Source organism: Neoarius graeffei, chromosome 6 (genome assembly GCF_027579695.1).
Source record: "Neoarius graeffei isolate fNeoGra1 chromosome 6, fNeoGra1.pri, whole genome shotgun sequence".
In the NCBI taxonomy this organism is placed as follows: domain Eukaryota; kingdom Metazoa; phylum Chordata; class Actinopteri; order Siluriformes; family Ariidae; genus Neoarius; species Neoarius graeffei.
Genome location: NC_083574.1, coordinates 37,004,876 through 37,016,919, shown reverse-complemented (window position 1 = coordinate 37,016,919; position 12,044 = coordinate 37,004,876). Strand labels below are relative to the sequence as shown.

At 40.8% G+C, this 12,044-nt stretch overlaps 1 protein-coding gene across 1 annotated transcript in view; it reads right to left on the bottom strand.

The window, feature by feature from the left end:
• impdh1a (IMP (inosine 5'-monophosphate) dehydrogenase 1a) overlaps positions 1 to 12,044 on the bottom strand; it is a 77,560-nt gene that overhangs the window by 46,043 nt on the left and 19,473 nt on the right. The window contains exon 3 of the mRNA XM_060923616.1: positions 5,725 to 5,773. Within this exon, the coding sequence (XP_060779599.1) occupies positions 5,725 to 5,773 (49 nt within the window). The remainder of the gene's footprint in view (positions 1 to 5,724; positions 5,774 to 12,044) is intronic.

Below are 12,044 nucleotides of genomic sequence, written 5' to 3'. Positions count from 1 at the left end.
TAAATTTGTCAGATTAATAATGTAAGAAACAGTTTTGCTGCTATTGTCATCTAGAGTGTCTGTCAGAATATGATGGTAGACGTTAGTTTGTCTGTCAGAGTTTGATGATAGAAACCGATGTGTTTCTATTGTCATTTAGCATGTCTGTCATGTCAGGCTTTTATTAATTAGTTACCAGGACTACTGTCCTAAAATTTACTGTGAATGTCCAAGACCCCAAATGCTACTAGAAAAACTTAATAGAATGATCAAAATAATCAATTCAGCAATTTAAGGAGATGGGACTTAAAGTGCTGATGACACGAACATGGCTCTATGCAATTTCTTAAATAAACTATACAACATGGCAAACATGTTAGATTTCTGTTATAATTACGTGAAAAGAAGCTGTTGTTACGCAAATATCCAACTTTTAATTGCACAGCGCAAGAAAACTGGGTCCGTGGCTCGCGGCCATGTTGTGACGTCAGCGGAAGAACACGCTGCGGTTCACTGGCTGTTCTACTCCGGTTCTACTCAATGGAAATGGCGCATGAAAAACGCCGGTGAACTCTCACCCCCATACTCAAATAGCGGCCCCCGGGCCATTTTAGGCCCCTGGGGGGTCTATTTCTGGCCCGCAAGCTGTTCTGTGTTTTTTTTTTTAATTCATTTTTTTTTTCAATCGCGCTGTTCGCTCTTATTTTGAAAGAGCGCCCCTCGCACTGCGACGAGATGTGAGGATTGCCTCCATGGCAACGATAAATAAATAGCAAGGCTAATCTAAGCCCTCGCAAAACTCCAGACAGTCAGTTTACCGGCCGTAGCCACAATGGCATGCTATTTGAGTAACATACCGTTGTGAATCCGCGTTCTCCACCATGAACATTGTCAAAAACCAATACCACAACCGGCTCACTAATGAACATACACATCAGTGTGTCTCCCTGGCTATCACACCATTCAAACCAAGGTTTCAAACATTGGCCAAAGACACACGAGGCCATTTCTCCCATTAAGCAATATTGAGAGTGTGAGTTAGTTCTTGAGTTTGTTAACCAAAGCACAGAAAATGGGCAGCTTGAAGGGTATTTGTTTTGGATTATTAACAGGGTAATGTTTTATTCAGTTATTTATTTGTTTTATTTATTTTATTCATTTATTTATGCCCAAATAAAAAATATATTTTTATTTTAGGTAGGCCCTAATACTGTTGTGTTCAATGACAAGGAAATGTTAAAATAAATGCGTTACATTATTGTGGCATGCATCATACACATTCTCAATAAATGGCCCTTTGAGTAAATGGAAAAAAAAAAAAAAAAATGTGGCCCCTCATCATTTCTATTTGAGTACCCCTGCGTGCTAGCTCTTCCTCTTCTGGGAGTCTAGAATTGTGTTGATCTCTTCCAAATAGAATCTATGATAGCCTACCCTCTTTACCCTTTGCCTCTCGTTGCTAGGCGGCAGTTACATGAAAGCATGGATTAAAGCAAAAAAAAAAAAAAAAAATCATCTGACTGGAAAAAAAAAAGCTCCATGTCGTTGGCCCCTACCACATCAGCGATGCGTCAAATTTTAAACGCCATGTTATCCATTATCCCCTCGGCCCCTACTTATAGTACATTTACATAATTTTAACAATGACTAAAGCTAAGGCCAGACCTTACCATTGTCATTACTGGCTATAAATGATGAAACATCAAGTTTTCAGCGCAAAGTGCAAATTTATTTCAACAATACTTTAGTAATGCACAACAGTGGTTAAGAGAAAAGTGCAAGTGCAGTCGAACTTGAACCATGCTTTCAAAAGAGTGGAACAGAAAGAACTTGCAAGAAAAGTAAAGTGAAAGTTCACTTTTTCTGCTTCTTCGCAGTGAAGCCAAAGGCATCTAGTTTTTTGCCATTGCTTCCATAGACTTTTTATGGCAAACTACACAAAAGCGCACACCTGCCATTTTCATCTTTTTACACCATGAACTAAATGGCTTGCCATTATTGCCCATTTTATTTAGCCAAGCCCATCTCCACTTATTCTTTACCGTTTTGTTGATGTCTGACACATCTGTGCTTTCATTTAAAAGAAGCGCGTCCATGCTGGCAAAACCGAAAGTAAATTTGACACGCTCTAGTGATGGAAATCGAAGGGCCTGTGTCAGGTGGCCTTATACGCAGTACGCGAGTTGAGGGGGGATGTGGGGGGAGGCATCCCCCTTCTGAAATAAAAATCTCAAGTCATCCCCCTTATAAAACGTCCATCCCCCCATCACATCCCTTGGGCCATTTTACCGATTAATGTGGAACTTTAGCCTACTATTATTTTAACAAATATTACTACTATTTCAACATTAGAGGCTTTGCGCAGTGATAGCCTACATGTAGCCGGATAAAAAAGACGCATATTTATTTATTCAGTTGCACCTCTCATTCACACCTATACGGAGGTTTCAATCACTGAAAACAGCTGCTTTTGCAAACTCTGGGCAGAGTGGAGATTTCTGAAAACTCCATCTTCAGACACGCGTGTAAATCGGGAAAACGAAGCAACAGTGGGCGAGAGGGCGCGCGCGAATATAATGAGTCAGAGGTGTGAATCTTTCACCGAATGCCAATTGTCCCGGTTCTTCATGAAATCGCACGCGCAAATTCATTAGGTTAACTTTCAAATAACTGTTCTTGTGCACTTGCGACACCGGAGCCACTTTCCTGAATTTTGAGCTTCGGAGTATTCGCTTCTTTATCTATTTAATCAATTAATTTATTTATTACATACATTAGTAATTTAATGTAAACCATTAGTAGCCTATTTAAGCAATCGCTGTTTTCTCCACTGTTTTCTGAGCGTTTGTGTTTAGTGAATGAGACACTTCATTACACTCCACTGACCGACTTCCAATTCCGGACTTTTTTGAAAATGTAAAATAAAGGCCTACGAGATGTTTCTTTGGGATTTAATTCGCGTTGGTCCTTCACTATTAATTTTTGAGACTGACGAGGCACTAAATACTGTGGAATTATTTTCTCCTTACTATGAAGTTCGGCATCTTAAACAAGTGTCGGGAAATCTTGCAGCCCGACTCTGCAGCCTCCAATGTTTAAGCGAACTGCTGAAACCATAATGTTTAAAGATTAAATCGTAGGCTAATCAAACCAAAGAAAAACACAGCCTTTCCAGAATGTTGTCTGCCGAAGCCTACAAAAGGCTTAATAGCAAAGGTCTTGCTGCGGCTTCAACTTTTCACCTGATCACCTTTCAATAGGCAAATATCATTATTACTACTACAAAAGGCCTAGAATTAGTAGTAGACAAGTAACCTAGTTGCCTAGTAGTAGGACAGCCAAATAGTTTCATCAGTGGCCTACGCCGAGCCTCCCAGGGACTAGACAGTAGCGGAGGCTCATCTCATCTCATCTCATTATCTCTAGCCGCTTTATCCTTCTACAGGGTCGCAGGCAAGCTGGAGCCTATCCCAGCTGACTACGGGCGAAAGGCGGGGTACACCCTGGACAAGTCGCCAGGTCATCACAGGGCTGACACAGACAACCATTCACACCTACGGTCAATTTAGAGTCACCAGTTAACCTAACCTGCATGTCTTTGGACTGTGGGGGAAACCGGAGCACCCGGAGGAAACCCACACGGACACGGGGAGAGCATGCAAACTCCGCACAGAAAGGCCCTCGCCGGCCACGGGGCTCGAACCCGGACCTTCTTGCTGTGAGGCGACAGCGCTAACTACTACACCACCGTGGTAGCGGAGGCTGTATTTATTTATGCATGCCTATCTAGCGCAACAACTTATTCCTTTACATATACTCAAACATAGCACAAGAAAGGGTTCAACAACAGGCAATCACAGCAGCTTGGTGAAGTTCTAAATCACATCGGTGTCAGACCTATGGGCCTACCCCCCCCCCCTTTTTTTCCCTCGGATCTGCACCACTCTCATTATTGACCTTTAGCGCTCCCAGTTGACAGAAATCCGTCGTAGTGACGGAAAACTTTAATCCATGTGAAAGCCGCAAGCTTTCACAAGCAAACACATGACTGATATCACGCTGACTTTATGATTACATTTATGATTATCATGTAGAATCTATAGCTCTACGTACCTTTATCTTATGTCAATTTCACAACACATGTTCTGACAGGAGGACTGTCTTTGGATCCGGCATAGCTACTAGTAGACCCCCTCCGGAATACTGGCAGTGTTGCCAGATTGGGAGGTTTCCCACCCAGTTGGGCGGTTTCAAGTGCATTTTGGTGGGTTTTGAACATATTTTGGGCTGGAAAACGTCAGCAGTATCTGTTGCCAGATACTGCTGACGTTTTCCAGCCCAAAATATGTTCAAAACCCACCAAAATGCACTTGAAACCGCCCAACTGGGCGGGAAACCTCCCAATCTGGCAACACTGTGTAGGCACTGCTGATGGTAGTAACACATGTTTGTGCTGAACTGAACACCCAAGAGATTCTTTTAAGCTGGGAAGGGTGTCAAAACAATCCAAATCGAAGTGTTCAGAGCACAGGACGGATGTTGGTGAGGGCTCCCACTTGTCACGAGTGCGCAGGACTTGCTTCACCCACTTCGCATGCAGCTCGGGATCTCTGGGAAACTTGAATAAACTTACCCCATCCTTGTGGGTTTTGGAGCAAAAGCCGGCAACACAACGCGAAGGCATAATAACTATATATATAAAATAATGTCTAATAAAAATACTAATAATGATAAACTGAACACCTGCCGCATCAACAACAAACTGGTAAGTTAGGAGGAAGGTTCTTTCGCTGACGTCATATAGCTCCTCCTCCTCTTTCGTCTCCTGGGTGCTGCAGCCCCGTCAAATTTGCCCAAATAGCCGCGTTTATTATCATAACTTGTAAAATAGGCGCCTTCGTGAATTAATATACGGATCATCGGGAATTACTTATGTTATAAAACATCGCCAAAGATGTCAAAAACGTGTCATCAGCACTTTAACTGGCCTCTGTTATGGTAGAATCTGCCAAAAGCCGCTCATACAAAAACACAAACTCCGGTGTTATTCACTCTCTGGATCAACAGGCACTCATTATTAACATCCCTGTGGTAGCAAACAAGAAAACATCTTCCACTCTCTTCCAATTCCTTCCTCCAGAGAATATATGCATACATACACACGACACAAACACACAGTAAATGCTTGACTAAACTCATCATGAAATTGTTCAGTAATAATCAGAAACAGCTCAGCACCAGTTCAGCCCGAGTTCCACCTGGTTTAAGAAGAATGCAAGAAATCTTATAAAGCATCTTTGCAACAAACATGAACTAGAAACATTTAAAACTAATTACTGACTAAATATAAAGGCATTTTTCCCTCCCTCAGCTTGGTTCCTCCCCAACATCATGTGTATACAAATACACTCATTCGCATGCCACCCTGCTGCTTGTGAGAACATGCCCTGTGCACCTGGGATGCTGGCTCCAGCTGAGCCTCTCATTTGCACATCTCATTTGCGCTCCTTCACCCCTATCGGCTGTCCCTTAACCAGCTGTTTATCTTGCACTCCACTCCCTGCTTTGGTTTGCTTCCGAAGTACACGGCGACTGACGCAGCAGTTGTGTCTCGGTGCGTGTGGTGGAGCCGCGCAATTTAATTAGACAAGTTTGCGCTCAGCGAGTCGTTATTAAATGTGGCGTGATAAATAAGGGAAGAGCTCAATAACTGATGCTGGGCTGTTTTCATGCACAAATACTCACCACTTCGTCTGACGTGAAGTCGATGAAACCAGGCAGGATGAGGAAATCACTGAGGAGAAGACGTCAGATAAAGAGAAGTTAATTCGAGATGATGATTAAGAAACCGGACACACAGTACACGCACCATTATCTTCACATGAAATCAATAACAATAGGAGTGTGAGATGAGTGCTGTTCCTACAGCTAGCCTTCACCAGCGCAAGGCAAACAAACACTTTCTTTGGTTTCAGTAACTAGGGGTGTTCACACGGCACATATTTGCATCGATGCTGCACCGATGTATTTTGTTGCGATATATCTTACACCGGTGTAAATTTTGTGGAGCGTTCACACGTCACAAACCTGCTTACTAGAGAGAAGCGTGTTAGCACCGGTGCAGCCCCACTCACGTTCACACGGCAGTTTCTGCGACCGTGCTATACGATAGTAATAATGCGGAAATGAAATATGCGCATGCGTGAAAATGTACTTCCTTTACGTGGTTGTCATGGCATCACCAAGCGCTGGGAAAACAACGTGGATGAAGACACCAGTGTTGCCAGATACTGCTGACGGTTTCCAGCCCAAAATATGTTCAAATCCGCAAAAATGCACTTAAAACCGCCCAATCTGGCAACACTGGAAGACACGCAGTTCTGTTGTTGTTGATATTCACCATTTTGGAAGCGCAAAATACCAGGATGCAAATTATGCAATGCCCGTATGTAATCAGCTCTCCTCACGCGTAGCGAGTCTACCCCTGTAGCGTTCAGACGGCCCATTTTATATCGGTGCTGCCCCGCAAACTAGCATTTACTCCGGAGTAAATTTCTTAAACCCCCTCCCGAGCAGGGTTAGATTTGCACCGGTTTAAGCAGCTTTCAGGGGCTACACCGGTATAACTTTGTACCGTGTGAACGCTCTACCGGGGCAGCCCCGGTGCTACACCGGAGTAAAAGTTGCCGTGTGAACACCCCTACTGTCAAATGTTCCATGATCCAAAAATAAAATAAACACAATTCGACTTGCTTGCAACTGGTCTCGTGTCAGAACTGACATTTGAAACCTCTAACGCTGAGTTCCGACTCAAAATTTCTCAAATGAACAAATCAGTGATGATATTAAACACTTGTGCGCTAATTTTTCTGCAGTTCAGCAGTTGTAGTGCTCTGCAATAATATAATGGGAAAGTTGCACTCTTTCTTCCATTCATGCTCATTTTCATCTAAGTCATGCTAAAAAACTTGACCTGCAGTAACAACCAGCTGTGTGTGTGTGTGTGTCTCTGATTAGGCTCATTAATCCTAACTGGAGGCCAAGGTTCCACAGTTTCCAATGGCACATCATAGGTGCAGGTTAGAAGCTGCTAACGTTTTAAAATAAAACTGCTTTGTTGAGAGTTTAATAATGAAAGCTCGCTTTTTGGTGGAGAAGAATGCACACATGGCCAACTCTTTGCCTGTGAGCCATGGACTTAGAAACACTTTAATGAAATTACAGAACTGTTTGGTTCGTCTTAAGCATGAGACGAAAAAAAAAAACCCTAGTTAAAATGCCTGGCGTTTGTAAATTGGAAAGAAAAATTGACTTGAGCAACTGGTGCATTCCTTCCGTTTCTTATTTTGCATGGCATTTTCCATGTGAGGTTTATATTCCTAATAATTCCAAGATGACATTGCGCATTTTTAAAATCATATTTTGTTGTAATAAGATCTAAAAAAAAAATTAAAAGATGGTCTATACAGCATCCGTTGCCAAGTAAGAAAAAGGGGTTAAGTACGTAAACCTCTGTAACTTACCCTTAGTGAATGTGATCTTATGCGTCACCAAGTATTTGTTTATGAATAATACAATCAAGATATTTAATCATTCCACAAAATCAAGTTGTACATGAGCTGATAGCTGACGAGGCGCCAACTGCGTGGAATAACTGTTTCTCTCTATCCACATTCACTGGATTTTGAAAAATGGAGCATTTTTATTTTTTTTTCAGCAAATTTGATAAGGCCACACCAATTCAATTAGTTGGTTCTCGGAATCGCCGCTTAAAGAAAATGCAAAATTAAAAAAAAAAATCAAAATCAAACTCCCGCCAACAGAAAAGGTCACGTGACGTGAGGTCACATGATGTCAAAAACCAATCAAATCGCCCCTTTCACTTTCGATAAAGACTTGTGGAAGAAGCATGCCTGTGGAGGAGAGTCCTGCAAAGCCTGCGTTTGTGATTGTTAGGATATTCAGCGAACAGAAGCGTAAAATCTTTGACAGGTGTGTTGAAATTCTGTTTACTGGTTTGCCTGTATTGTTTGGTCTATTTCCACCGCTAATTTTACCATCAGAGCATTTTTTAAATTTTATTTCGCCCGCTCGCTTCATATTTTTCCTGAAAAAAAATCTGAGATCCAACTAATTAAATTGGTGTGGCCTAAATAAAAACTTTATACAAAATGTCTGACAAAATTAGGCAGACTTCTTAAAAACTTCTCGATGGCTGCACGAATTGAATTTAGTGTTGTTTTGTTTTTTTGTAGAATATGCCGTCTTGCTGTTGTGCTGAGGTACAGAATAGCTTCAGACATTTATTTAATTATTCCTTGGACATTTCACTTATGTAATTTTCAAACTTCGAGCTTTTGAACCAGTCTTAAAAAAAAAATAATAATAATAATATGAGTGATTCCACGCTTATGGGTACTGAAATGGGGACATGAACTTATTCACCTAAAACCATTTCTTTTTTTACCATCAGGTCACAAAACATGTAATCTTTAATGAATGATATGTTAAAAGATAACTTTAATTTTCTGAGATGTAATAAAAACATATTTATATGCCAAAGTCAAGCCTATGAGTTCCAAAATGATGTCTGTTACATTACTTCTGTTACGATTGTCCATCTCGCGTCTGTTACAAATTAATTACAATCTAGCTATATACCATGTTAATCTTATTGAAAGAATGTGTATGTTTATTCTACTACACATGTTTATTAATTATATTTGCTATGTTAATCTTATTGAAAGAATGTGTATGTTTATTCTACTACACATGTTTATTAATTATATTTGCTAAAACATCACCTTCCTATGTTTCAAAACGTAATTCTACATTGTTAAAATTGAGAATATATATGTTCACAACACTTCTGTTACGTTCTGACTTTGGCATATAAATGTTTTTATTACATCTCAGAAAATTAAAGTTATCTTTTAACATATCATTCATTAAAGATTACATGTTTTGTGACCTGATGGTAAAAAAAAGAAATGGTTTTAGGTGAATTTTTAAAAATAAGTTCATGTCCCCATTTCAGTACCCATAAGCGTGGAATCACTCAAAAAAAAAAAAATCAACACATTTTAATGCTTAAAGATGAACAGCAGAGACTCAGATTGTTTTGCAGGTCAAGGGGCCCACAGGGCCCCTCCTGGGAAAAAAAACAGGGGCCCATTTCTACAATGGGGGGCCCAGTGATTATCCTTCAGTTGAAGCGAACCTAGTGAGCGAAGCAAGCCCAATGAACAGCTGGGGCAGCCCTGGGGCTGTTTTTTTTCTTCTCAATTCTGTTTTTTTTTTTTGGTATTAGAAGTAGGCCTGGCACGGTATATGTATTCGTACCGAACCGTCACGGTACGGGGGTCACGGTTCGGTGCACGCATTTTCACGGAGAATACACACGGTACAGAAGTTTAATATTGATCTGAACGCGGATCTGTTATTTCGCAAGAGTTTCCTTCAGGACACATTTAACCACTGCCACCTGCAAGCTCTGACTGGTCCATAGACAAACTCCACCTTCAAATACAAACTCTGCTCTGTGGGAAGGTACCGCTGTTAGGTTGTTGGTGTTGCGAGAGAGGGCTAACAATGGCGAGTGGCGAAGAGCTAGAAGACCCACCATCATCAGTCAAGTCAGTGGTGTGGGATAACTTCGGGTTCCCCGTGAGTTATAACAGCAATGGAGAGCGAGTGGTTGACAAAACAAAGACGGTCTGCCGTCGTTGTTTGACATCTGTTCATTACGTGAGTGGGAACACTTCAAACATGTTAACACATATCCGGCGACACCACCCAGACATCCCCATCACCGGGACGAGACGGAAGAAAAGTGTCCAATTACGTCTCCCAAACCTCTTACAACAGCCCCTTGACTAGGGCTGGGCGATAAAATGATAACGATACGTATCACGATAGACACATAATTGATATCAATAGAAAATGCGTTCGATAGAACGTTTCGATAGAATGTTTTTTTTTTTTTTTTTCAAGAAACAAGCGTTAGCCAGAGCTCTCTCTGGTTTAGGTCCGCTTTCAATCAACTGTTGTTGCGAAGCAAGCTTGGTTGCATGAGCAAAGGCACTCGTCCTCTGGTGCCTAGCAATGCATAGGGAGTGACACGCTGATAGCCAATCATGTAACAGTATCGCGTTTGGTTGCGCCATCTCGTTGTCTCGTGGTCGTGTTTATTTTTTTTCCCCAGAAACAGCGTGGCCAAGAAAAGAAAGATGAGTGCCGGAACGAGCGAGGAAATTGTGGATAAAGTCAGTAAGGTCAGATGTTACAGATGTAAAGTCTTAAGTCTACCTCAGTTTTACTTTAATTTCTTCTATGTTTACAAAACACTATTTTATTAAACCTTCAATGAAAATATACTTGAATAGTTTAAGAATAGTCTAAGTCTACCTCAGTTTCACTCAATTTCTTTTATGTTTATAAAGCACTGCATATTTTTATTTATGTTTTTAAATGTTATTCACCAGAGGGCGAACTTTTTTTGCACTAAACTTGCAGTAAAAAATTAAAAATATGACAGTCCTTCTCACATAGCAGGTTTTGCTATGTTTACATTTAACACTTTGCTCATGTTTTTATAACACTTGAGTTTTTTAAGCACTTTATTATTGATAATTGCTCAGTTTTTGTTGTGATCGTAACACCGAACATGCGTGTTGACATTCCTTGCTTATTGGCTGTCAGAGGAAGTTTAAGTTTAAAATAAATGTCTGAATTTAGTATTGTTCCTTCCTGGTCCTTATTTTAAATAGGTCATAAAATGTTTCAATAATTATCGATATCGACCAATATGAAACACTTGTATCGTGATACAGATTTCAGCCATATCGCCCAGCCCTACCCTTGACACAAATACATGCAGAGCAAAAAAAAAAAAAATTACCAAAGCAATTGGAGTTTACATCGCAGCCGCTATGCGCCCATATTCCACTGTAGAAGAGGCGGGATTCAAATATTTATTACATGTGCTCGAACCTCGCTACGCTCCTCCATCCCGCAGCCATGTAAGAGAATCAGTAGTGCCAGCCTTATACAACAGAACGAGACAAATTGTGGAACAGGGGTTAAAAGCTGCCTATTCTATTGCGCTCACCACGGATTCATGGACTTCTCGGGCGTGAGGGATTAAAGAGGACGATAGTGTGCCGCGCTCATACTTATACTTATGTTCACTGAGCTATGTGAATGTAAAAAAGTGTTTAGGCACTCGTGCGTATTGTATGTTAAAGTACCCAAAAAGTTCATGTGTTGCACTGATGCACCTATCAATATATGACTATTCATGTATATCAATATATGACAATTCAGTGTGGTGCTATCTCAACTGGGGATTTAACCAATAAAAAGCTGCCTTTGAGGATAGCCTTTTGGTTATTTTTTTTTTCCTGCACTGTACCGAAAATGTACCGAACTGTAGGGTCAGAACCGAGGTACGTACCGAACCGTGAGTTTTGTGTACCGTGCCACCCCTAATTAGAAGCCATACGAAGCAATGTAGATGACAAAAATCAATGCTTCAACCAAATATATTGAGATATTGTTTAATCAGTGGCAATATTTTGGAATTCAACCACAGGCCACTATACATCACATCTATATTATCTCCTCCTTGTAAATTATAGCACAAGAATGGGTTTGTTTTTTGCATGCTGTGACGGTCTAATTCTGCTCATCTCTAATCATCTCTACTTCTAATTTCAGAGAATCAGATGGGATGCTGAATCTTCAATCTTGGGTTCAAATTCAGGCTATGAAGTTTGAAAATTAATAATGTCTGATACTAATGATACAGCAGTTGTAAATCTAGTATGACTAATTACCTTGGGTATCAGGGGTATCAGTTTTTTCAGGTGAATGTACTCTCTTTCTGCCGAAGAATGACAAAATAGATGTATTTCTCTTTTTTTTTTTCTTATCCATGCTTTCTTGTCTCTTTCGAATATTCGTACATAGACCGTAAGACGCCACCTAGCGAAAGACTTGGATCAGGTTTTACTCGCTTGGGACGCTACAAACGGGGTGGCATAAATACACGAACGGGTCCGACG